At 44.4% G+C, this 27,649-nt stretch overlaps 2 protein-coding genes across 7 annotated transcripts in view; both read left to right on the top strand.

Annotated features, from left to right (window-relative positions):
- The window catches only part of Slc22a15 (solute carrier family 22 member 15), a 60,019-nt gene extending 58,309 nt beyond the window's left edge, over positions 1–1,710 (top strand). For all 4 annotated transcript variants that reach the window (XR_008216811.1, XM_052732245.1, XM_052732243.1 and 1 more), the window contains one exon: positions 102–1,710. Coding sequence is in view for 3 of the 4 variants with exons in the window: in XM_052732245.1 (XP_052588205.1) it covers positions 102–188 (87 nt within the window). In the remaining variant the exon portion in view is untranslated. The remainder of the gene's footprint in view (positions 1–101) is intronic.
- Positions 1,711–1,817: 107 nt separating this feature from the next.
- The window catches only part of Mab21l3 (mab-21 like 3), a 49,274-nt gene continuing 23,442 nt past the window's right edge, over positions 1,818–27,649 (top strand). For 2 of the 3 annotated variants that reach the window (XM_052732248.1, XM_052732246.1), the window contains exon 1: positions 1,818–6,545. In XM_052732248.1, the coding sequence (XP_052588208.1) occupies positions 6,420–6,545 (126 nt within the window). In that variant the 5' untranslated portion in view covers positions 1,818–6,419. Of the gene's footprint in view, positions 6,546–10,130; positions 10,238–27,649 lie in introns of all 3 variants that reach the window. The other variant, XM_052732247.1, reaches the window with a different exon arrangement.

Raw genomic sequence — 27,649 nt, 5'->3', positions numbered from 1 at the left:
CAACAACAAAATTGTCATGTGAGTATCTGGGTGGTAATTCTCATTTAGGCCTGTCATGACATCCTTTTACTGCCTCGACAAGATCTCCTTTGCCATTTCAGCCCCTGGACAAGGCCAGCACCTTGGGGAGCGAGAGTGAGGAGGAGGAGTTCTATGATGCAGATGAGGAGACACAGATGATCAAGTGAAGAGCCCACATTCCTCCCAGAAGCAAAGCATCCTCATCATGTGTGCCTTGGGTTCAGCTTAACCGCCAGTGATATCCTCCACCCACTGACATTTCCAGACTCAGGATGAGGTTGGAGGAGATTCCTAAAGGGAGAACCTTGGCACATTGAGAGAGTCATTGCTAATTTGTCCAGAATTGGGGCTGAGCTCAGCACCATGCCTCTGACCACACAGCTCAGGTCCACCATCCAGATGGCTGATTTGTGTGTCTCATGCTGCTTCCTTTCTGTGGGACCCAAGAGCAGGTGTGTGAAACCACTCACAGTTTACTAGGATTAGCCAGAGCTTCCCCCAAGATTTCACCTTCTTAGTCCACTTGACATCTGTCCCTGTCACTTGCTGCTCCCCATCAGGAATCTTCTGGTACAAGGTGATGTGTTCAGAGCCCCCAGCTGGCGAAATGAGTCTTCAGCTGGTTCCCACCCATTGATTGACAGCACAGCTTGGGCCTTTAGTCTGCGACCGTTCACTAGGAGAAGCCAGAGTCAACAGGGCAGTTTGCGGCGTCAGAGGACTGGCTGTGGCTTGGTAGCTCCCTTGACACTTGGGTTGTGCAATGTTTCCAGTTAAACACTTGGGAGATTTTTCTCTGTGAGATTCTAGCGTCAGCAATAACTTCAAAATCATGCACAGTCACTAATGAAACTCTCCAAGTTGGGGGAAGTCAACAAGGGATGTGCTGGCACTTTTTAAATGGGACTTAAATTCAGAGTGACGATTTTCTCTCACAGTGTTTGCGGTCTTCAGTGTGCAGTGAGGGATTTGGACGGCACAGCAGGGCTTGAACCCTGCCCTACAGGAGCCATTACTTGTTTACTCAAATGGCATGATGATTTTTAAAGAAAATGTTGAGTTTTCATTAAGTGCTTCCATTGCTTTCCAAATAAATCAAAATCATACTTCATATCTGTTTCTCACAAAACATGAACACTTTCAAAGAGGCATACAAGCCAAGAGTCCATGTGTGGGCGATTGATCACTTTCCCAGTCAGGGAAATTGCTGTGTGTTTAGAATGTCTGTTTATGCTTACTTGGAAACAGAAAGCACACAAATATGAAGGAAAGGTACACTGTGGATGCTTCTGGAAATCATGAGTTGCATCCTGTTGCCTTCTCCATGTTGTCTTGGCTTACACTGACATTATACCCACCTGTTCCTTTGTTAAAACACTGTTTTCCTTGATGCCCTTGATGATGGGGGAGCTATTTCTACCACTGGAGAGAACATTGGCTATGATACAGTGAAAACCTTATAGGTGGTAATGTGTCTAGCTCTCAGGAAGGTTATGGAACTCCCTGCAGCATCATATCCTCAAATCTCAGCACAGTGTGCCCCACACCCCCAAACTGTGGAGTCCTGCTTCTGTCTTCTCTGGGAAATGGAGGTCAGCTCTCCTTAGAGGAAGAGAAGGGCTTCCAGAAACCCTTGGTTCTTGTCAAATAAAGTGTTTAAAATAAAGCAGTAAATTAATATATATGTAATTTTGACTGGTTTGTTCTCTCTTTATAAGAATACTCTAACCCATTATAGAAAATTTGGTATTAGAAGGTAGAAAATATACCCATCATCCAGCCCCCAGAGAAAGCAGTGCCGAGCCTTTGTTTCCCATGTAGACTTTCCTGCTCTCTGTTGCCCCTGAGGTTCCCGCTGCTTCCGGCTAAGTGAGTGAAGGCTCTGTAATTCTGGCTTCGTGTTTGTTTTAGAGGTAGAAGGAGAGACCCCAGCTTGAATTACATGTTGTGTAATAAGGCTGGGTTGGCTGTCGGCTGCTCTTGTTAGATATATATTTTTTCTTCTCCCTGGGTAGTCCTCTAGCATAGTTTAATAATTATTTCCACTGCCTTTTTAAAGATGGATTTTATTCCCTATGATAGCTGTTAATAAATATTGATAGTACAGAATGTGCACATGTATATATGTGCATTGATTAAATTACTGGAAATCTTACTTGGTAGGTGACATATTTTGTTTGTATAGATAGTCCATTAAAAGCATCTTTAAAATAACAGTAAGGATATATGAAAAAGTCATAAGGAATCATACTATTAACTATCTACCTAAAAATACCTATAATACATGTAAGTCAGTGTATAAATATACACAAATAGTTTAAATAAAACTTCCCATCTGAGCTGACAACCAAGAATCATAGACTGTGTAACAAAAAGCCTAACACAGTCTGAGTTGGTCAGGGTTGTCCATGAGACTCCCAAAACAGCATAGGCTGTTGCCTTCGTTTTCCCCGCCCCGCCCCAGAAGTGGAAGGTAAGTCCCTGTTGCTGAAGACATCATGCACTTTGGGTGCAGGGTCCTGTATATTTGTGTGTGTGTGTGTGTGTGTGTGTGTGTGTGTGTGTGTGTGTATGTGTGTGTGTGTGATGTGTGTGTTACACATATGTAACAATAAAAAGATACCATGAATTTAGGCGAACAAAACAAATGAAGTAAGGTTTTTCCCTCAAAAGTGACAAGAAAAATGTAGGACAAGTGGGAAAACTCAGGTTTCGGGCCCACAGGTCTCATGGCCTGTGCGGTTCTCACACTGCGGTTTCCTTCTGCATTTAAACCACAGCTCGGGATGCACCAGAGCACGGCTGCTCTGAAGCAAGGGCAGTATTCTTCACTTCTCAACATGAACACGTTAACAAAGTACAAGAATAGTTTCTGGATCCCTGCTGAAGTGACTCCGGCCTGAACAGGCACTGTCATGCTGTAACCAAGGAAGGAACTTTGGGTTTATGATTTATGTTCTTAGCACACACGTGTTAGACTGGCATTGAAATCCCACTTTCAGTAGGACTTTTTCATCCAGATGTTTTATCACTGCTCCTTAAGCTGCAAAGATAACAAAGACGAGAGGATTTCCTGTTTTCTCTATTTTTTTAAATAACTATTTCTTCATTGATTGGGAGCATCTCATCATTCATCCCAATTCCACTCATTTCCCAGACCACCCATATCTACCCTTCAACCTTACAGCATCCCCCCCAAAAAAAAAGAAAATTTAAAAAATCAAAACAAAACAGCAACAACAACAAAAACCCTCTTCGCTCCTCTGTCTTTTCCACTTCTCCAACACTCCTTCATTCACCTTAGTGACATTGGGAGCCGCAGAGTGTCACACAGTATATATACCCTTTTGTCAAATCAGCTTTACAAATGTTCATTGCAATGAGTCGTTGGTCTGGTTCAAGGCCTCTAGCTTCTGGTACACCATCATCACTGGATCCTCACTGAAACTCCTCTCAGATATCCTGTGGCCATCCCGAGTCATGGAGATCCTGCTGGTATCGGTTCACAGGAGCAGTCCCTTCATGGGCTCCAGCAGGTCATAGATGGAGTAGATGTTGGTGAGTGCCAGCACAAGGCCCTGGATGTAGGCCTGTGTGGTAGTTGAGTGGGTCAGACCAGACCACTGGGCTCCCACCCTTAGGCGAGGAGCAGAGCCAGCTCTCCCATGCCTGTATCATCAGGGCCAGTTTTTCCATGCCTGTGGTAAGGGTTGGGACTATGCTCAGGACATTGGGGCCATCTTTCCCATGGGTGTCCAGGCCAACTTTCTTGCTGCAGTGTCCAGTGCAGGCTAGGGCCAGCAAAGGGTGGGCCAGCTCACCATGGCCCTCAGATTTCATCACATGATTTCTATGGCCCCCTGTGGTAACATGGGTCACAGACATCAACACAGACCCCAGCTGCAGCAGGACCATGGACCCAGGCATGGCCCTTGGCAGCAGCTTGAGCCCAGACATCACTATGGACCCTGTGGCAGCTCAGGTCACCCAGCTCACTATGGCCCCAGCAGAAGCATGGCTCTCAGACACCAACATGGTCTCAGGTGACTGTCCAAACCCCAGGCATCTGCTCAGCCCTCACTAGTACCAGGAGCCATGGCCATCAACTCAGACCCTGGTTGCTGTAGGATGATGGACTCAGAGATAGCCCTAGGCTGCAGCTCAGGCCTGGACATCACCATGGCCCCGGGTGGCATCACAGGCTACCCAGATCAATGTGGCCTCAGCAGCAGCAGCATGACCCTCCAACACCAACATGGTCTCAGATGGCTAACCAGACCCCAGACATCCACGTGGCCCTCGGTGGCAACAGGAGCCATGGCCATCAACTCAGACCCTGGCTGCTGTAGGGTTGCAGGAAGGGAAGTATTAGTGCCTGCCTCTTGTGAATTGATTAAAGGATGACAGAATATAGGCCTTTTGTTCATACAGAGTGCATTAGGAATGCAGTAGCAACTTCGACAAACACAGAACCTACTAGAAATCACAAGTAATGTATGAGATGGATTGTAAGAAACAAATTAGGGGCTTAAAAGAGAAGCCCAGGAGAACAGTGTTAGAGAATGTGAAGATGATGTGTTGTGGGAAATCTGTGGTGTAGTAAGTATGTCAGAGGAGAAAGACTTGTGAGCACTACTGTGGGTACAGCATTCAATATTCACTCCAAGTTAAAGCTATCAACAGACTAAGAATACAGGAAGCACTAGCAAGATGGCTCAGCCTGAACCTCAGTCCGGTGCCTGGGACCCAGCTAAAGGAAGCGGAGAACTGATTCGTGCAGACTGTCTTAGGACTTCCACATGCACACTGTGGTACACATAGACACACAACGTAAAAATGTAAGGTTTTAAAAATACAGAAAGCTCCCTTAGCAAAACAAGGGATACTGTAGTAGATACAGTGAGTGGCACACGGCATCTGCATCTCCTGGTACCTCAGTCTTCAGACTTTCTTGATCCCAAGCCACAATTAAAAACTGTTATGGGGCCACAGGATGGCTCAGTGCATAAAGGCACTTGCAGTGCAAGCCTGGGGCCTTCCTTTGGCCCCCAAAATTCACATAAAAGTGGAAGGAAAGAACTGACTCCAAAAAGTTGTCTTCTGATTGCCACACATACAATGTGGTACACACACACACACATACACACACACACACCACATGCACAATTAAAAAAATACATATATGTTCGTGTGTGCAATGTGCACACATTTGTGTTTCTGTCTGTGGAGGAGACCAGAGGTTGATGTTGAGAATTGCCCTCTATCATTCTCCACATAACTCTTGGAGACAGAGTCACTGAATTTGGAGCTCACCATTCTGGTTAGACTGGCTGGCCGGTGAGGCTACGGGGTCCACTCCTGAGCACCACAGCTACAGATGAATGCGGCTGCACTCAGCTTTTACATGGATGCTTGGGATCCTAATTCAGGTCCTCATATTTGCATAACGGGCACTTTACACACTGAGCTATCTCCCCAGCCCAAGAGACGCTTTTATATATTCTCTCCTCTCTCCTTAAAGATCTACAAATGCATGTAAAATAGAAAATAAATGTGTGGATAGCTTTTATAAAAGATGATTCATTAACAGTTTTGTTTCATTTTTTGTCATTTGTGACACAAGTCAATTTCATGATCTATTAAGAAGTTATAACCCTGTTTGAAATCCACTCTTCTTGCACTGCAGAGGCATTAAGGCTAAAAATGTACACTGCCTGGACTCCCTTGCAGCTATGCTTCCCAGTGCAGTTTGTCTTCGGCCAATCAAACACAGAACTTAAAACATGGAAGTGAGGTCGAGATCTGCCTTTTATGTCTGGGCTTCATAGTGGTGGCACCATTTGATTTCTTTCAGACAGTGTTACCAGAGAGGTTGATAGTCAGAGGCTATGATAATTAAATTCATTTTTATGTAGACCTGAAATAATGTCAGAACTCACATGGGAAAGTAGAGATTAAAAAACAAAAATAAAGACAATCCTTAAAATAAACAAAAAAACAGTAAATAATCAGACTTCCCAGATATCAAATATGAGTGGTAATCTTGATCAAAAAAGAAAAAAGACAAGTCGCATAAAAAAAAATTCCAGAAAAATTAGCCAAATACTGAAATCAAAGAAAAAGGAATTTACTGACATCGTGAGAGAAGCATAAATTGTTCAACTGTATTTTTTAGCAAGTCAGCTTGAAAATGTGTTCTGTAATTATGGAACACTTTTTTTCCTTCAGCTTCTTAACATAACTCATTGTGAGAAACATAATTTTGCACAGTGACAAACAGCATGCTTGAACACACATGCAAGCATGATTTTATAAACATAACTACACTGTTCTGTACTTTCTGTTTCACCTTAGAGAGCAAAGGACACCGGTGACGATTCTGAGATGACTTACAACACATGAAGTCAGAGCACGCAGCTGGAGGAGGCAAGACCTGCTGTCTTACCTGCCTTGGTTCTTGCCTAGTGTACACATGTGCGAGGAGATGTGTGCAAAGAAGTCCCACTGTGCCATTACCAGTTGTTGTAAGCCAATGAATTTATATATTTATGTATATATGTCATAGACAGTTCGGAGAATGCATATACTCAAATTTATGCACATGATGGAATAATAATTGAAGTTTAAATACTGAGGTGGGAAGGTCTCAAGAGTGAGTGATGCTGGGGGAGTGGAGTCAGTTTCCTTTAAGGCTGTGGCTCCTGGTAGATCAACCATGTTCCAGTGTATGGATAGCACAAATTATAGTGGATGGGCTACTACATTTTTCAAATGGGGACACGATGTTGGGGGGATAGAGAGGATCTGGGAGGAGTGGGAAGTGGATATGATCAACACATTGTGTGAAATTCTCAAAGAATTATTTCTTTATAAAAGAACGAGTGACTGGAGTGCTTACTAAGTAAATAAATTCCTTTTTGTGCCATACTTTCCAATCAGGATGAATTACTACTATGTTACACAAATAGAGAAATCTTGTGCTTATTTCCACCAGATGAAGAGGTGTCCCTCTTTATAGAGAAGTCTGCCCATGTGGCCACATGATAGCATAAATTTCTCCGAAAAGGAGCCTCACATCTGTAGAAACATCTGGACAATTCTAGCACTTATAAAGCTTAGAAGAGCTTATGTATTAGAAATAGTAAGGGCAGATTTATTCAAAGGCCCTCAGTCTAGACTATGTAAAACAATTGGTTTTAGATAAAATTGGCTTTTCAGAATCTCTGCTTCAGAGCATCAGATGAAGAAATGGAATTAAATGGTTGTATATGATGTACAAACACACGCATATATGTTCAGCTTAAAGAAGAGTTTAATAAAAGAGTTTCCAATGAAAGGGCAGAGGAGTGGGCAGGGCAGTGAGGAGACACCCTGCAGGACCTGTGGGGTTCACCTCAGGGAGTAGCATCCAGACCGATGTGTGCAAAGATACCTCTCCAGACAGTCAGAAGTCGGCCAGTAGCTGTTCCCTTAGGAGAGGAGGGCTTCAGAATGGCTGAAACTGTGCTGTTCTTGGTGGTTATAGTCATACCAGATTCCCATGCTTCCTAGAGCATTTTAGCACACATGTGGAACTTGCATGCTTCCACTGTGTGACAGGCACCAGGCCTATGCACCTGAACCTAAAAGAAGAGGTGCTCAACACTGCCTATGTCTGGAGTGCCATTTGCCAGACAATCTCCCTACCCCTTCCACAAAATCCCGATGCCCTGAAGTTGTCATCAAGATCTCTGTTTCATCAACCTGAGGACACATCTGGAAGAAAATAATAATAATAATAATAAGATTAACCATGGTCAGCAAAAGCTTTAAACCTTCGCGTGCCACCCACACTTCCTTGAGAATGCAAAATAGTAGGAAAGTGACCCGAAATGGATTGGTATGTCTATAATATGCTTGTTCTGACGCAACAGTCAGAGCAGGAAATTTAATTCTGATGTTCCGAGGAAGGAATAGGGCAGAGCAGCAGCAGTCTGCCTTCAAATGGTGTCCTCAGTACTCGAGAATTCAGCACTGCCATCATAGTTTATAGTCAAGGAGGAGAGGAGGTGGCACAGGAGAGACCCAATGGTTAGGAAGTGCCCATCAAGCCAACTTCCCCATGAAGATGACTTCCAAGGGCCTTACTAGTCTTCAAGAATGATGTGGAGGAGTGTGTGTGCAGAGGTCAGGGAGGGGTGTCCCTTTCCCATTGCTACTGGAACTAATTACCGCACTCCCAAGTTTGGGCCTGATGGTTTTGGAGGTCAGAATACAAAATGAGTCTTAAAACTCCTTCAAAATGAAGGCGTCTGTCTATGGGACTGTTTTCCAGATTCTCCAGGGAAAAATCCCTTCCTTCCCTTTGCTCTGGCTGCTTCCCTAGGCGGCAGCATTCCTTGGCCTGATCACTCCGATTCAATAAAGTTCCCCTTTCTTCCTCTGACCTCCTGACTCCATCGAAGATGGGCTCCTGTGTATCATCAGCCCACCCAGAGAATTCAATCGAATCTGCCCATCTGAAGGTCTTAACCCTAATCACACCCCACAAGTATCTGTTGTAATAAAGGATAACATTCTGGAGATTGGAGTGTGAACGACTGAGGCATTCTTTCAGCCTATCACCTCTGGAAGTATGTGTCATTAAGACATCAAGCAGTTGGAATCTGTGGATCAACTATTATTGATCTCGTAGCTCAATATATTGTAAATTCAGTAGAATGATTAATTGGCCAGAGAATGCAGACACAGACCATGGGTGACAGCCCTAAGTCTGTGTATTGATCTTCTCTACCTATGTGGCTAAGCCAGCGTCCCCTCTGAAAACTACTGTGGCCGTTGTTTGCGAGAACAAGCTGAGTCACTTACAGAAACCTTGGTCGCTAACAAGTCTTGACTTCTGAGTTCCATTTGCTGTATTTTTTGTTGTGTCGGTGCCGAGACTTGAACCCAGTGCCTCTTGCATGCCAAACACACTCTACTACTGAACTAACCCCCACTTCAGCCCCCAGCTTCTCTGCTTGTCTCTTAATGCCCAGCAGTTGCCTTAGCCGGGTCAGTTCTGTTGTTCGCTGTGTTTTCTTAGGTGCTCTCAAAGCTGCATGTACCTTTTTCCCATGGTAATTTAATAAAGGATGGTGTCTTTATTACTAAGCCATAGGCTCTGTGGAGATGGAGTACATAGCTTCCTTTTTCCCACCATAGTCTAGTCCAGAGAACCCGATCCAGTGCTGGACAGATGTGCAAATACTTTTGAAAGAATGAGCCAGTCTCTCACCCCACTCTTTCCTAAAGCTCTGTTGTCACACTGAACTCAAAGGCAAGAATGCACTATTTTATTCACTTTAGTAACTCTGCAGGCATTTATTGATATTGGGGTGAATGGATATAGAGACATTAGCTGGTTAACTGGTTTGTCTAGTCAGTACTCAAGAGGGATACTCTTCACCCAAACCAGTTTTGAGAAAATGTCTGTGGATAGTTTGCCTCCGGAAATGCTACTCATAGGTAACTGCAAAGGTTCCCATTCGGCCTCCACCTTGCCACACAACCCTAGCATTTGTGCAAGGTAGTAGGACCTTGAAAACAAAAGTGAGTAAAAGATTAGTCACTCAATTATTTTGTCCAAGTAGTCTCAGACTGGTTACTAAGAAACCATGTAGCCTACTGAGTGTAGAATGAGTGAATTTGTGGTGGGTGGACAGGCTGTGCATATGTGTCTATATGTGATCTATGTGGTGTATGTGTGTCTTTGTGTGTGTGTGTGTGTGTGTGTGTGTGTGTGTGTGTGTGTGTGTGTGTGTGTTATATGTGTATATGTGGTCTGTGGTGTATGTGTGATATGGGGGGGTGGGAGTGTGGAATATGTGTAAGTATAGGAATATGGTATATATGATGTGTGTATGGGGATTTGTGTCATGTATGTGTTTGTCTACATGTGTCTGTGTATGTATGGTGTGGGGGGTTGCGTGGGAGTGTAGGATGTGTGTATGGTGTATGTGATATGTGTATGGGTGTGTGTAGTGGATATGTCTGTGTGTGTGTGTGGTGTGTGGGGGTTGTGATATGTGTGGTTGTGTATATGGTGTATGTGGTGTGTATGTGTTTAACTGATCATCTTATGTCCTCAGAGGCCATCACTGCACTGTGAAGGTGTTCTTTGGAGGAATTTTGGGTCTAATCATCAATGTTGAAATGTTCATGTCTCTTAAAGAGGAACAGCACATCGGAAGTTCAGGTATGCTGTCAGTTTGGTTACAGACATTTGAAGATCAATAGATTAAAAAAAAATCACTAGTGTTAAAAGAGTGTTTAGATTTCTTTGTTGGGTCTCAAATGCTTGTTTCCATAGGTTAACTTAATTATGGATAACCTTAGAGTAGTCAGAGGAATGAAGCCACATCTGAAAACAGCTGGAATTGAGGCCTAAGAGGACCACTGGCCTCTCCCTTGTATTTATTTCTTCATCTAGACACACCCCAGGAGAAAAAGGCATTTATTTCTTAGTAAACGGGCCCCCAAACATCTCTGAGACAAAAAAACTGTCTCCATGTTCCACTGTGCCACGGAATTCCGCACTGTTGACATGGCAAGCTCCGAGCAGAGACACAGCTGCTCAGACTCACTTTCACAGGGAAGGAATTTATGATCCCAGCCTTCCTACAGGGCAGGGAAGGGCTGGACCCAGAGTCAGCTGATTAGGAGATGGCAAGGTGGGGCCTGAGGCAGCAGCCACCCTAGGGCATGCTGGGGGCAAAACTAGAGTGGGGAAGGGGCAACGTCACTGTTTGGGTCACATGAAGTAAGTAGTTTAGGTTAGTCGGAGAAGGGACTGATTAGTTGGAGAAGGGACTGATTAGTAAGTGTAGCTGATAAAGGCCCCCTGGGATGCTCTCATGTGAGCAGTAAGGGGGCAGTCAGGGGTATATCTCATCTCCTTTCCAAACACTTCAGCCTGCCCCCATGGAGCTGGAAGCTTATTCCTGTATGGGTGTGTATAAATGATCAGAAGATCCAAGTTGCTTCTAGAACACAAGCACTTTCAGGAGGGATCACATTCACTCAGTGACTTAGCGAGCAGCAGCTGCATCCCAGGTCTCATTAGAACAGGTTGTGCTGGACTTGCCAGACAATAGCTACTTGTTTTCCCCTTGGACTTGTTTTTTTTCCTTGAACTTTGTTTAGTGAAGAGGCCTAGCAAACTGTCACTCCTGTTCAGAGGGCCCCAAGCTCCATGCCACCATGTCAAGAATACTCAGGGCTCTGCCATACTGTTCTCAGCCCTATCAAGGGGGTGAAAACAGGGAGACTGGGGACAGTGACCCACCCAGGGTCACAGCTGGGGGTGGCAGTGTGGAGTCTAGACCTGTTTGGGGGTTGACAAAGCTCACACACAGGCTTACTCCTCCTTCCTCCTGAGGAAGAGAGAGATTTCAAGAGGGAGCCGTGCGGTTTGAAAGACTCTTAGCGACATCTCCACCTTGTCCCTGGCTCCTGGAACAGGGGCAGCAGAGCCGACACATAGGATTCAGATTAGTCAAGGATTCCCGTGTTTGGGGGGAAGCATGGAGATTTTTTTCTCTCCAGTATTAAATCAGTGGAGGAAGACATTTGTCATTCAATGATCCGGGCTGTCAGGATCTGTACCTTGATGGCAGGTAAGACATTGTAATGATAATGGCAGACTTTCGGGGTGTCCTCTAGGGGTTGCTGCTTATTAATTGCTTTGGGGACACTTAACTTGTGTTGTATTTGAGTCCGTTGGAGAAATCTGAGGACTAGGCCATTGTAGTGGGGCTGGAGTCAAGATCAACGAGGCAGGTGTCTCGAGGTGTGAGTCTTCCCAGTCTTTGACCTGACTGGGATATGTGTGGTTAGGGAGTCGGGAAGACTACAGAAGGGATCTGCAGTGTTTTCAAGAGGGAAAGGCTCATGTGAAAATTCCAGGGAGACCTCAGATGTCTAAGTCTGAACAACGAACTAGAAACAACAAGATTGGCTTTCTAAGGAGAATGAGTATCTTGAGAAGTGAGCTCTTGGACATTTTGGCTAGAATTTTGAAGAAATCTGTAACTTCTAATCACCCCTCCCCCAGCACTTTAATCATAACTAAAACCCCCTGCTATGGTGAAGAACTGTGAGTAAAAGGGTAGGGACATTTCCTCTGAGTAATATCTTTCTTCTCCTCAGTACACTTAGTCACCCAGGGCAGACAACCAGGCCTGCCCAATGCCAACACATTTTCTTTCATATTCCCTAGGAAATCTGTTTATTTTGTGGGTCAGTATCTTTTAGCCTTGAAATAGTTCAAAATATTCTCTAAAGACACTTTTGTGCCTCGGGAAGTCTTTGTAACTGATCTGGTATAAACGATGGCCTTAGAATAGAAGTGGCACCCGAGTTTTCTTCACCTGCAACACGAAGTGTTAATAGCCTATGTTGTAAATCTGCTTTGATGATTACTAACTGTTTATAAAAAAAAAATCTCACATAGTAGGGCTCACAATAAGGTGTGTGTCAAAGAGCTTTTCAAAAGGGTTTGAACTGAGAGATTCCCCTGCCTCTGCCTCCCGAGTGCTGGGATTAAAGGTGTGTGCCACCACCACCCTGCCAAGACACACATTTTTTAAGGTGGTGATTTTTGACTACGTTTTTCATTTTGGCCAGCAGTTCATGCCTGCAGAGGCAGCTAATCGGGAAAGTTGAGACAGGATGGCCCGTCGAATCTAGCAGCTGCCAGCCCTTCTCAGTAAAACAAAATTGATAAAATAAAGGGCTTAAGGTGTGGCTAGGTGACAGATTCTGTGCTTAGCATGTGAGAGAGGTCCTGGGGTCAATCCCTAGCACTCCTGGAAGAAAGCTTTGGTGGTTTTTATAAAGATTTCTTCCTAAAGTGGTCTCTTCCTTTGTTTAGAGCTCCTCTGTGTGCCAACTAATAATGTAACTGAGAAAATGTGGCATTTATGAGGTCATTTCCCTTTTCTTTATGGTCCTAGAAGACCTGTCATTTTAGGGGAAGGAATGTCTATAAAAACTAACCTTGCCCCTGGGGCAAGCTGACTTCTCCTCCCACTTTTCTGAGGAATCCTGGGCCTGGGGGCGGAGGCTGCAGCCTCCCGGTGGAGGAGGGGGGATGTTACACAAAAACCACAGTCTCAGGTAAAGGACAGCAGACCTCTCTGTCTGTGGAAGCGGGTTCAAGGGGTAAGTGTGGATGGAAGAGAATTGAGGGTTCGTGTGTGTGTGTGTGTGTGTGTGTGTGTGTGTGTGTGTGTGTGTGTGTGGTGTGTTCGTGCACCCTTTCATCTGTGCATCCATGCATGTGAGCACGTGTTCCATGGAGGAGGAGACTGGGCACACTGGCTGAGGTCTGCTCTACAGAGGGAAAGGCGGGGGGGGGGGGGGGGGGGGGGGGGGGGGGGGGGGGGGGGGGGGGGGGGGGGCAAAGGTTCTTTCTGCCTACATGTGGCCTCGGAAGAGAGTGTCGTCCTTGTTCAAATTACGGGGAGCCCAAGGGAGCTGTAGGCGATGAGCCGGAGACGAGTGCCCTTGCATGCTATGTATATCATTTTAGGGTGGATGGGCAGACCACATCAGAGTTTATTGCTGCTGCCACAGCTGGTCCACACATGCTGTCTCTCCTTGTATCTCTCCTGTATGCTCTTTTCTTTCTACTTTGCATACGCTCTCTGAGCAAGCTCGACACCACCATCTTGGAATATTGAGTTCTGTGATTTGTAATATTCTTTTGTTTCTTAAAATGATTCGTTATTGGTTATAAAAAACTATCTTGGGCAATACAAGAAAATCTAACATTGAAAACCCTAGCAAGGCATGGAGGTATAAACCACTAATCCTACCTCTGGAGAGACTGAGGCAGGCAGGTGGCAAGTTCAAGCCAGCCTCGGACATTTAAAGAGTTTAAGGCAGTGGTTCACTGAACTCGATGTTGTATTTACATACCTATATCTGTGTAAAATAATGATTATGAATGTTTATTTTTAAAAAAATCTTAAATCCAAAGGCTTTTGGTGACTTCTGCCAAAGAGATTTGTAGACAACAAATAGATTTTAAAACATTAAAAAAAAAAAAAAAAAGGCAGTGGTTCTCAACCTTCCTAATGCTGTGACCCTTTAATCCAGTTGCTCATGCTGTGGTGAAACCCCCCCATCATAAAATCATTTCATTGCTACTTCATAACTGTAATTTTGCTACTGTTATGAATTGTAATAAAAACATCTGATATGCAAGATTATCTGATATGCGACCCCCATCCCAACATGAAGTACAACCTTACCAGCAAGAGATAGCCACTCCTAAACTTTTTGTGCGTGTGGTGGGTAATGTCTGGGATGTTTCTCACGAACATTTTCTGGTATTAAGTCTCTTTTTCTAAACTACGTTTTAAAGACAACAGAGTCTCCTGTCTACCTTTCCTTCATGTAAATGGGGCATAGAGAGCATCCCTCCTGTTTTTCCTTCTGATAACGCATTGGGTCAAAGGGCACAATTTTAAAAGTTTTAATGAAAACATTCATGTAAGATTATACTTCTATGTGTGATATATGAAGGCTAAATTTTCACAAGCTCTTCAACCCTGGGACCTTTTCCAAATCTTTGTCAGATTATCAGCTGTGGTGGGCGTGTCTGTTGGAGTGGACAAGGGGCTGTCTGATTGTTAGGGCTTACTTAATGCATTGTCGGTGGCTAGAGGACGTGGCGCTTTCTATGTTTATTAAGCATTTCTATTTCTTCCTTTGAGGGACTGCTTCTTCAAATTTATGGTTTCTAATTTTGAAGTTTTTAACAAGTTTCCAGTACCTTCCACAATAGTTCCTCGTGCATGTGAGTTCAGCTTTTTCTCCTAGTTCTATTTCTATATTTAACCTCTTAGTTTATTGGAATTCATTTTTAAATGTGGAGCAGGGTGATATGGTGGTCTGGCATTACATTTTTCTGAATGTGTTGAGCATTTTTCTTTCCCCTAGTTGCTCGTTATTCATTTTGTCTCCACCAATGAAATAAGCCATCAGGGCTGGGGCTTAGAGTTCAGTAAGACAGAGTTCACCTCAAGGTCCAGGTCCTGTGTTTGATCACAAAAGAGAAGGAGCATCCCCAGACTCGGGCCCTAGGGATCGAGAACTCTTGGATGCTTGTAGCAGCTTGGGGCAGAAGGGTAGGGGTGAAAGGAAATGGAGACTCCAGCCCTATGAGGAGCGTTTTGTCTGTCATACTTTCCAGGAAAAAAAAAAATCAACAGCACAAATTATAAGTACTTCCATGTCTAGAGTTTGGATATAGTCTGGGCATATTTTCTGTGTTTCTCTGGTGTTTTGCTAAAGAATACATGCATGTGTACATGAATTATACATACCTATGAATTATACACTTCCTGAAAGTTTAAAAGAATCGTGAGTAAAAAGAGCCATCCCACCATTTATTGAAGAGCCAAAACCACTAACCGTGCAGTTTCTAATGGTTTCCCTCACTGATGCTTTTGCTGCTTTTAAGCCGGTTCCCTTAATTGTCTTCTGGGACATCACCTATTCAACGCTGGTTTGAAGTCGATTGCCGGAAGGTTTTACAGAGTAACCTTCCCCAACTGTCTCTCTCTGACTCCGGTGTGCAGTGCTGATCACTCCTTTCCACCCGTTTAAATCGGTGTATTCGCTTATTTGTTTAAGCTCCTAGCAGATCCTTTGCTCATCACGTCAAGAGTTTCTCGGGCATCCCTAACTAAGGCTGTCTCCCTGCTTGTGTGGTTGGTGCACACTTCTGCGCTCGGTAGAGCCAGCCTTTTCCCCTCGTTGATTCTGTCCCAGTCTTTACGTCATTTTGTGCCTTGTAGTCCCCAATATCAAAATCTTAATATTTGGGTCATGCTCCTTTGTCTCCCACGTGACTTTAGCTGTACACATTCTCTTTCTGTTTTTAGTTCTGAGTTCACTTTTTATCATTCTTACGTTTCTCGTAAGATGTCATCACCCACCTTTCATTTAATCAATTCTGTGTTTTCTTCGGTTGCATATGCTCCCTGAAGCAGAAGCCCCTCAATATTCCTAGAGAAAATCCTTCAGAAGTATCCTCATGTCCACTTCTTTTTCTCAGCGTGGGGACCAGGGTTACTGGATGTCCTTAGGTTTTCAAGCAGTTTAACCTAGCAAAGGCACTGATGTCAGTTGTGGAAACGGAGACCTGAGAACCTCCTTTCCCTGAGGAGCTGCCCTGCAAGCCCCCATTCCCCCCAAAAGGAGTTATTTCACTTCTTGAGTCAGGTTTTTCCTCAACATTTTGAGTTACGTGTTAAGTTTTCACTCATCTGTAATCTAAAAAAGATAGATTTGGTACTAACGCTTTCCAAAAACTTATTGATTCTTGTCAGATTGCCTTACCTGGATGTTTACAGTTTTATTCCCTGCGTTTTAACTAGGGGAGGTGGTTAACAAAATGTTCTCGACCCCTTCACTGCTCTAAGACTTGAGAGGACCGTGTCTACAGGGGCGACTCATTGCCTTTGGGCTTGGAAAAGCATGGGAACCAGGTGCAGTGTGCCAGGTTTAGTTTCTTATTTGGTCTGGCTGCCCTGTCAGGGTTTGGTGGGCAACACTGGGTTCTTACTAGTTTATTCTTACTGAATTAAGATTGCTGTCTGGGTTCTGCCCTTTAGCTGCCTTCTGAGACCCCTGCCCACAACCGGGAATGGAGAGGAGTGGCGTGTCCCGCTGGGTCCCTCCCTATCTTACTGTTGGCTCTGGGCAGAAGTCACACTTACCTAGTCACTCACTTTTGATGATAGGGAAGGCGCTCAGTCTTCGAGCTTGTACCCAAGGGCAGTTGGTGACATTTGGTGGCATCACCCCTTAGTTTCCACATGAATAAAAAACCAAATGTGCATTTTTTCCATTGATCATTTAAGATGGCTTGAGATTGGGAAAAGAAAGATTCTGATGTCTACATAGATTGTTCCTTTAATTGAAAGACTGTGGTCATTCTCTGGCCTCTTGCCTTCATGTCTCTATTCTTCTGATTTTTTTTTCCTGCCATCAGATGGATTTTTTTCTAGACAAACATGTTAATAATTTTGCCTTCCAGCTTTAAAAAACTCTGTATGGGGAGTATTGTTACACACACACACACACACACACACACACACACACACACACACACATATTCATGTACATATATGTACGAAGAACCATATAAAGTATAACAATATAAAGTCAGTCCTACAGTCCATGAACATGGGATACATTTGTATTTACTTAGGTTTTAATTTCTGCCAGTGATGTTTTATAGTTACATCTGTTCCTATCTATTTTATTCTCTTGGATACTATCACAAATGGAATTGCTTCCTTAATTTTATTTTCAAATTGTCATTGTTAGTGTATAATAACAAAACTGACTTTACTTTCTTTGGATAGTTATATCCCACAACTTAGCTACCAGACTTGCTTATTGAAACCAGTAGGGTTTTTTTTTGTGTGTGGATTCCTTAAGATTATCTATACATCAGATAATGCAAGGAAAAGTGGTGTTGCCTTTCCTTCCCAATCCAGACATCATCCGTTTCTTTACCTTGCCTAGTTTCCATGGATAGACTAGTTACCTAGTTTCCATGGATAGACTAGTTACCGAGTTTCCATGGGTAGACTAGTTATCTAGTTACCATGGATAGACTAATTACCTAGTTTCCATGGATAGACTAATTACCTAGTTACCATGGATAGATTAGTTACCTAGTTACCGCAGGTAGACTATAGAGTAATTTGGAGCAGAAGTGATCAAAGTGGACATGCCAGTCCTGTCCCCATCATAGGCCAGAAGGTTCCAGCTTGTCATTAACAAACTTCTTAGTCGGGGTTTTTAATAGTCACCATCATTGCTTCAATCTGTTTGTTTTTGTTTTTTCAGATACGGTCTCTCTGTGTGTATCCCTGGCTGTCCTGGAACTCACTATGTAGACCAGGCTGGCCTTGAACTCACAGAGATCCTCCTGCCTCTGCCTCCCCAGTGCTGGGATCAAAGGTGTGTGCCACCACCCTCAGTTCCTTTCTTTCTTTCTTTTTTTTTTTTTTTGAAAGAAGAGCTTGTGACTGCCTAGCGGCCTGTTTGATGATGGTGGACTTCTGTGGCGCTCTCTATCCCGAGGCTTACTCTCAGAGAAGCTTTTGACAAGGGAGTCCGTCTCTACTTGTCCCTTCAGATGCTGATGGCCTGTGCTGGCAGTTTTCTAGAAGTCTATTTTGTCTTGATTATCTACTTTGATGACATAAAATAGTCCCTAGCATTCTCTTATGGCGTTTGATGATTCTTTTTGTCATCCTAGAAGACTGTCAATTTTGCTGTTTGCTCCTTCTCAGCATTTCTTACTTTCTTTCAGCATGTTGTGAGAGGGGGCCCATTGCCTCTGGCCTGCATGGCCTCTGATAAAAGGTGTTAATTTTATTGAGACTTCTTTGCATGTGACATGATGAGTCACCTCTCTTGAGGTTTTGAAGATTCTCTTTGCATTTCAACAGTTTTGACTGTGTCTGAGTGTGAGGCTCTCTGAGTGTTTTCTACTTGGAGTTCAGCGAGTTTCTTGGCTCTATACTTTGTTTTTAATTAAATACAAGAATTTTTCAAGTGTTTTTGCCCCTTTTTTCTCTTCTTCTAGATTCCAGTGTGGATTTGTTTACAAGCTTGATTGTCCCACAGATATGTGAGGTTCTGTTAATGAAAAAAATTAGAGATTTATTTTATGTCTAAGAGTGCTTTGCTCTTATGTATGCGTGTGTTCCGTGTGTGTGTCTAATTTTTATTTGTGCTTTCTCCCATTAGCCAGACTGAATAATCTCATTGATTTATTCTGAAGTTGTCTGTTTCTTCCTGTGTCTTGTTTAGATCTTACGTCGATGCTCTCAGTGAAGTCTGCGTTCCACTTACACAGTTTTACACCAGATCTCTCTTTGGTTCCTTTTCGTAAATTCTGTCTCTTTAATGATAATTGATATTTGGTTAGGCATTGTTTTCATATTTTCCTTGAATATTAGGTTATGGTTTGCCTTAGCGCTTAGATATGTTTAAGAGATTTGAAGTCTGGGCTTCATAAATCCAGTGTCTGGGCTTCTAGGAACAATTCATACTAATTACTTTTTCCTATGAACTTCTCAGAATTTTTGGTTGAGAAAAGGTAAGTTGGGGGAGACTAAAAATCAAATTCCTCTTCCCCATTGTTTGTTTCTGTTAGTGTTTGCTGTGAGGGTTGTTTCTTGGTTGTTTAGTGACTTTTCTGAACTAATCCTGTAAAATCATCCTTTACTGTGTATGACCACTGACGTCTCTGCTCATGCAGCTTAATTGTTTATCAACTAATAATTGGACAACTTTTCTATATCAGTAGGAATCAATAAGTTCCCCAGCTATTGCCCAGAAACTCTGCTGTGGTTTGGCCCATGTCTTTTAAGAACATTGGGGTGGTGGTGGTACTGGAGAGATGGCTCAGAGGTTAAAAGCACTGGCTGCTCTTCCAGAGGTTCTGAGTTCAATTCCCAGCAACCATATGGCGCCTCACCACCATCTATAATGAGATCTGGTGCCCTCTGCTGGCGTGCAGGCATACATGTAGGCAGAATATTGTATACATAATAAATAAATCTTAAAAAAAAAAAAAGAACATTCAGGATACTGACAGTTCTGACTCCATTTTCTCCTGTGCAGAGCCTCTATTCATCAGAACTGAGAGCTTGGGGCCTCCTTGGATCTCTTCAGCCTTGGGCATGGGTACAGCTCATACAGGCATGGTCTCTTAAGTTCAGAAATAGGTGGATGTTCACTAGAGTCTCTGTGGACATCTACTCTCTAACATTCTTATTTAAGCTCTTTGGTAATGTGTCGTCTGTCTTATTGTCCATTTGTCTGGGCAGCTATGAAATTTGCTTGAAATTGTTTAGAAAAAAATCCCATCAAGGAGAAACTTTAAGGTGGGGGGGAGGGCATCAGATAATGGCAAGTCTATGACACTTTTTTGTTTGTTTGTTGGGTTTATTTGTTTTTAATATTTTTTGAGGAATTCATACATGTGTACCACCACCTCTCCCCACTCCCCTCCAAGTCCTCTATGTGCCCCCCACTCAATCTCAACTCATGACCACATCTTCAATTATTGTTACATACATGTACATGTAAAGAAGTGTGTGTGTGTGTGTGTGTGTGTGTGTGTGTGTGTGTGTGTGTCCGTCCAGACACACAACCTGCTGAATCTATTTAGTGTCATTTATACACATATGTTTAGGGTTGTCCCCTGGGGATGAGCTCATCTATCAGCAGGCTTGACCCTGGGGAAGACCGATTCTCCTGCTTACAGCAGGCATCCGTTGCCTGCACCTCTTCATTGGGGTGGGGCCCTGTGAGATCCCCCCGTCCACACTGGCATGCCAGTTGGTGTTGTCATGCAGCTCCTGTTTAGGTGACCGTAGTGTTGAGATTTCATGGCACAGCTTCTCTGTCATGTCTAGAGGACACTGTCTCGCAGCAGCCACCCAGGTCTTCTTGCTCTTGCAATTCTTCCACACCCTCTGCTCCAGTGTTCCCTGAGCCTTAGGTATGGGGATTGTATTACAGATGCCTGTAGACCCCATGGGCAGTTGTACTCTGCACTGTTGACCAGTTGTGGATTTCTGTGGTGTTCTCCATCTACTGCAAGAAGAAGCTTTAGTGAGGGGCGAGATCTGCACCCTCAGGCAAGGCTGACACAGGAGCTGCACATCCAGGCCTAGGGAGTGTGGAGACGGTGTGGGAAGGCTTGGTTCTGGAGGAATGCACCAGGCAAGGCTGGCACAGGAGCTGAGTGGCGGGAACCAGGCCTGGGAGTGTGGGAAGCGGGCAGCAGCTGAGGTTCTGGCAGATGACACTTGGAAGAAACTTAAATCCCCTTTGTTTCCCCCGGGGACACCAGGAGTCGGTGTTATTAAAGTGCAACACGACAGGAGAGCTGAATAATGACATAGGAATGAAATTAATGAATAAACAAGAAACGTGAAAACACATGAAAGTCATTCTCCTTACCCAGAGTCAGCCTTTTTTCTTGAATAATCTCCCAGATGGCCAAAAGTCTTTAGTGAAACTATTTAAAAAATGCATTCTGTCAATGTTTACCAGTTTTTTCTATTATGTTTGTTTTTATTTTTGTAACATATTCCTATTGGTGTATATTCATTGTACATGGTAGTAGGTTGGCTACTACCATTATAGTATATATATACATATGTATATATACTATATATACATATGTATATATATACTATATTGTATTATATATATATACTATATTGTATTATATATACTATATTGTATTATATATATACTTTGAACACAGTCTCCTGCCCCCCTCAGTACCCATCTACTCCTTTGTCAGTCATTTTTGTTCCCTGAGACAGTTTTGCTTCGACGGTCACACCATGCGCTCATGTACAATCCGTGTATCTATGTAAAATCTAGGGATCACAGATGAGAGGCAACAGGGGATGCTGGAGTCTGGGGACTTTAAAGGTCTGTTGCCTTGGCCCCCCACCCCCCCCACACCCCCCCTTCTGACATCACTGGCTCTTATTCTTCAACCTGTTTTCCTCTGGAACATCTTTTCTTTCTAAGCTGTCTCACCAATCTGTCTACCTTTCGTGACTAATGTCAACTCTTCTGCGGCTTCCTAGTAAACATCCCAGCACACGTGTGTTTGACTTAGATTTAACTCTCACCCTGCTTTGCGCTTGAGTGTCGCAGCCTTGACCAGACCCTTTCTGTCTTACATATTGACACCTTTGCTGTGTGGCACTAACTCCACTGTAGAGTGTCAGCAGTGTCCCCCAGCTGCACACCTCTGCTGCCCTGAGAGACTTAAGGCTTTAAAGGGGGAAATGTGAAACCCACTTACTGGGAAAATAAAAGCAAGGTAGACCTGTGAGTCTACCTTGGCTATAATCTTTCTGGGAGATCTGGGCTCTTCCCTAACTTGGAGTTATAAACTAGATGAAGAATTACTGTGTCCCGGGGCCCGGGGTGCGGGGCGCGGGGATTGGGGGGGGGATAGAATTACTATGTCCCCAGCTCATGGTGGAAAGCTATTGTAACTCCTTGGTAATATCAGCCATGCCTCCGTGTATCTTTAACTGGGTTGTTTCCATTAACCTGAAGAAGTTATAATAGATACTTTGGTTGTGGAAGCTTCTAGAAGGAGTCAATCAAAAGAATTCATAGAGCCAGCCTGGGCACAGAGCTGCAGGTGTGGCTGAGTTATATCCTATTTGATGCTTTCCTTTTTGAGGGGCCTTTGGCTCCCCTGTGTCAATCAGCATTGTCTCCTATTTGTGATCATTTTTGTCTCATTTAATGACTACGGCAGAGACGGGCTGGGAAGTTGAGGCTTTACATAATCTTGCTCTTGGATCGGGCATTAAAGAGGAAACTGAAATCTGAGCAGTCCTTGATGCCAAGAGCTCAGAAACCCTTGGAACCCTACAGTGTCAGCAGCTGGCTATCCAGTGTTATAGTATGACCAGAATTCACCAAGAGACAGGCCATTATTTGAAATGAAACCACGTGGGCTGGAGATAAGGGCTTTCTTTTTCCTTCTGATGGATACTGTTGTACTAGTTGCTTATGATTGATGGTTGCTGCCATAGTGACGGGGAAAATGCATTGGGAAGTGACTGCAGTGGGTAATGCATTAGAGAAGAGGGAAATGGCCCACACATCATTTGTTAATAGGACACTGTTGATAGCCTTTCATTGACTAGGGTATGAAGTGTCACGTTGCCCTTCCAGACATGAGAGCTATGTGAAGACACATTATATGAAGACAGTGCAAGAATCCTACAGTTTGTGGACCAGCTCGTCCCTGTCTCTGCTCCATTCACCTATGACCGCAAGAAGCTTAGGCTTAGACAGAGACCTGATCCAAGAAAAATGTTGTGTTTTTAAAGTAAGTTTAGGAATTAAAGCCACTTGGAAAACAGCTATCCCATTTGGTACCTGTTGTTAGACACTTGTCCTGGTTATTTTTTAGGAGCAGTTTAATAATGAAGGCTGACTGGTGTTGGGTATCATCACACATTTCCCCTCTGCTCTTCCTGCCATTGTCCTTGGTGTGGATAGGCTGACCTTGACCACTTTTATTGAAGGGGTACTTGGCCTTTGGGCAAGTGTTCTTTTCTTAGCCTCAATTGTAGAACATATGCTCTGATAAACCTGTGTGGGAATTAGCCATGCTCTCCTTGGCGTTTGATTTTCTCAATCGTGTGTCAACAACAAACACTGTGGTCTCTGAGGGGGTAGTGGTCTAGTGAGGCCTCCAGCACTACTTTGTGAGATTGTTATCTCCACCAGGCAGAACACAGTCTATTCCGGGGTAGTCTTTGTGGGCTTTCTTAGTTTCCTGAAGTCCCAAGGGAAAGTGTTGGGCTATTTGAATGGTCCATTTTAAACCTCTGTGACAAAATACTTGAAGCTGGATACTTTTAAAGGAAGTGGTTTGTTAAATTCCAATTCTAGAGGTTCCATACCATAACATTCCCTTATTTGGGCCTCATGCTTTGATTGAGGACTCTAAGGCAGATGGCATCATGACAGTCACAAGGTGGGACACAAAGCCAGAAGATGGAGAGGAACCAGGCTTGCTCTTTTGTCAAGACCCACTCAGGAAAACCAACCCAAGATGCCATGAGAATGTCATAAATCCAGCCAAGGGCAGTGGTCCCCAAGACTGAAGGACCTCCCACTAGTGTCCACCTCTTCAGGGCCCCACACTTCCTCTTAGCACCAGCACTTAGGAGACCATGCTGCTAATACATGAGCTTCAATATGCAAGTCCTAGGGGATGCAATCGCCCCTTCCTAGACCATAGCTGATGTCTCGATCGGGAACTCCGAGCACCGTTTTATTTACAGAGTACTTCTAAGTCTTCTGAAGAGAGATGTTGGAGGGAAAGGGGTCCTGGGGGCGGGGGAGGTAACAACCACTTTCCTGTGGCCAAAGAGGGAACTTAATGCTGTCCTCAGATGCTTGTGGGGATGAGGAAAGTAGCAGAAACATTTTTCAAAAAAACCCAAGGAGGGCTGGGGATACAGCTCAGAGATAGAGTGCTTACCTATCATGGGGTGAGGGCACCCTAAGATCAAGGGAACAAAGGAAGACACAAAGTCTCCAAAGATGCTGGCTGAAGGGCTGAAGTCTTCGAACCGGGCAACTGATGGTTGGTGGCAGCGATGAAGGATGAAGTAAAGGGTGGAGCCGCTAAGACGCTTTCACCCAGCTCTGGCAAACACAAGTGAGTTCTTCCACAGGTGTGGAGCACCCTCTTCTTGGGCTGGCACAGAACCCCACAGGCTGGGCTGACTAAACAGCAGATGCAGTTCTCACACTTCCGGAGGGTAGAAGGCCAAGGTCAAGGTGCTGTCACAGTCGGTTTCTCCTGAGACTTTGTCCCTGTGTATGCACACCTGTGGGATACCGTGTCTCTTTTACAATGAATGATGCCGGGGCTATTGGACTGTCACTTCCAAGAACCCTTTGTTTAACCTAAAGTTACAGGGGCTTACCCCGCCTTTCCTTCTACAAGCTTTAGGTTTTATGCTTCTCATCGAGGTCTATGAGCCATGTCCAATCGGTCTTTAAAAGACTGACTTCCTTTTCCTCAGTGGACCATCCATTGCTCCTACCACCTGGTGCATATCTTTTCTTCCTCGGGTTTTGTTTACTCTTTGTCAAAGATCCAATGACCGTGTTTGAATCAGTCTATGACGGGAAATGTTTATCTCCATCTACACCCTCGTGTTGGTCTCTTTTGAGTAAGCAATCAGACAGATTTGTCATGGTTCCTGAACAACCGTGGGTGGGGCAGGGGAGGGGGGCTTTCCTCTGAATGCCCGAGAGCTAAAACGGTGGATTCCTTTAATCAGGTGTTTCCTCCTGACTCAGCCATCCCAGAAACTGAGGTGAGCAGTTCAGCAGTTACCAGACGGCATTTTAAAAAAAAAAAAAAATGAGTGGAAAGCCATCCACTTCCTGAGCTGCTTCCCTCATCCTCTTACTTTCTCTGGTGATAGCAACATAAAAATAGCTCGGCCTCACATGACTGGGGCAGCATCCTGGATTCAGGAAGAGTTTTGAATGAAAATACAATATTCTTCCTTCCCCGCCAAATAGGCAAAGAGATTTGATTTGAAAATAAAGTGTTATCCAAGCCATAACAAGAGCTTTGTGGCCTTGGTGACTGTTCTCTGTTAAAACACCAAGTCTCCAGGCTGGTTTCTGGGCTTAATCCGCTGAATGGGGACAATCCAGAAAAGTAGGCTAGCACTGTGCACTTGGATGGGCACAGGGACCCACAGGCACAGGCCTGGGAAATGTCTCTGCCCCGGCCCAAACTGAATCATTTCTCGTACTTTGTCTCTTTTTAAACATTTCATGTTTTTTAGTTATGTGAATGTGTGTGTGTGTGTGTGTGTGTGTGTGTGTGTGTGTTCATGCTTGTAGGTATGTACCTGTGTGAGTGCAGGTGCCCGAGGAGTCCGGAAGAGGGCATCAGATCTCCTGGAGCTGGAACTTTAGGCGGTTGTGAGCTGTTGAATATAGGTGCTGGGGACCAAACCCAGGTCCTCTATAAGCGGTACATACTCTTAACTGCTGGGCAGTCTCTCCAGCCCCATTTCTTATATTTTTTTGCACCTAAGCCAGATCATCTTTGCCCTGTGAGAAGCTTGAGTTCACAGCCTGGCTTTTCCCCTCTCACTGACCTCCGGTTGTGCACCGGGCAGGGCCCTTGTTTTCTTTTTTTTTGTAAGGGGTACCACTATTTCTGGAAGTGCTGGGACAATCACAGTATCTAATAAGCAGTCTGATGTTCTCCAGACGGCCACGGCTTTCACAAAGACGTGAGGATTCTGGGCTTCTAGCATGCTCGCGTTATTGGGCTGTTTTTCAGCATTCCTGCCGGCATTAGGCTGGGAAAAGTGACTTCCTTCAGGTGCGGACACATCTTCTCCTGTTGCTCTGCTCCTTCTGGGTTAAAGTCAGCTCGCGCGCGCATGTGTGTGTGTGTGTGTGTGTGTGTGTGTGTGTGTGTGTGTGTGTAGGTCAGAGGTCAGTCTCAGGCCTGGAGCTCTCTGACTAGGCTGGACTGGCTGGCTAGTAAGCCCCAGGGACCCCCCTTTCTCCATCTCCCCAGTACTGACGAGGCATTTTACATGGGCTCTGGGGAGTCGAGTCTGGGTTCTCATGCTTGAACCACAACTACTTTATTGCCCGCGCTGTCTCTCCTGACCTGGAAGTTCCCTCCTGAAACCAGCCCAGGTCTCACCTTGCTCCATGTCTACACCGTCTAGGTTTATTTTAGATTCTACTTTGCCCACATAAGTGTATGAGTTTGGAAACCCTTGCCTCTGAACCTAGACAAAAGGCCAAATGACCTCAGTACAAGAGGAAAGGAGACAGGTCTTTGGGGGAGCTGTGATGAATGACCCGTTGCAGGATCCGTCCACCAGAAAGATGGAGGGTGACCACACACGTCACAAGAAGGCCCCTTGTCTTCAGTGAATAAAGCGATCACGATTTACTAAGATCCTAACTTGTGCCAGGCTTTTCACAAGAGGAGTTAATAATCGAAGAGATCACAGGATCTCGTATGTAGTTGAATGTATAATACATGAAGTGAATGCTTTGTCCCATATAGTATTTCATTAATTATCGATAGATGGGATGCATGGACATCCATAGAAACACAGGTTTTCTCTTCCTCCTTCCCAAACTGGGAGCATTTTTTTGTTGTTTATTTGTTTGTATGGTGTTTTGAGGGGTGGTGTTGGAAAAGGGTCTCACATTCAGACCAAGTTGTCCTTGAATTCAAAGCAATCCTCCTGCTCAGCCTCCCTAGTGCTAAGCTGTAAGGTGTGAATTACCATGCCTTGCATATCATTTATTCTGTATAATTTTTGTAGTACAATGCCACTAGTTTTAAGGAAGTCAGATGAATATTTAATAATATTTACTGATCAACCTTGTGTGTGGTGGAGGCTTCCCTGGACACGGAGAGTAGCCTTGGACCCTGTTGCAGACTGTTTACTGTTGTGGGTTTCATCCAGTGTCCAGTCTTCTGAGCTGCTGGAGTTAACCCTTCCCAGATTAAAGCGAATCTGTAAAGGAGTAAGTCAGCGTTTGTAACCCTGGCCTTCTTGAGCAAATCTGCACATTTAAGATTGATTTGGGTCAGGCTAATCTTTCCCCTTCTTGCCATGAACTGTTTAGCCACTCGATAAACCAGTAAAAACGCTGGGTGAGCCTGGGTGGGTGTGGTCTTCCCAAGATGCCTCACTGAATATTAGGATTGACTTAAGATGTTTGAAAGCCTTGAGCTGACTCACTTAGTAAGATTCTTGCCTTGAATGCATGAAGACTCGAGTTCAGACCCCCAGAACCCACGTAAAAAACTGGTTTGCAGTGCCTGGGATCCAGCAATGGCGAAGTGGGAGGCAGGACATGGGGGCCGGGCAGCTTGTGGCTCAGCACCTGACCTGCACAGCAAGGTCCCTAGACAACGCAAGACTGTCTCCAGGAACAGGTAGAGGGCACCTGAGGCTGACACCTGAGCTTGTCCTCTGACCTCTGTGTGCACACC

This window comes from Peromyscus californicus, unplaced genomic scaffold (genome assembly GCF_007827085.1).
Source record: "Peromyscus californicus insignis strain IS unplaced genomic scaffold, ASM782708v3 Scaffold_9__1_contigs__length_137607984, whole genome shotgun sequence".
Lineage (NCBI taxonomy): Eukaryota > Metazoa > Chordata > Mammalia > Rodentia > Cricetidae > Peromyscus > Peromyscus californicus.
This window is presented reverse-complemented; position numbering and strand designations above follow the sequence as displayed.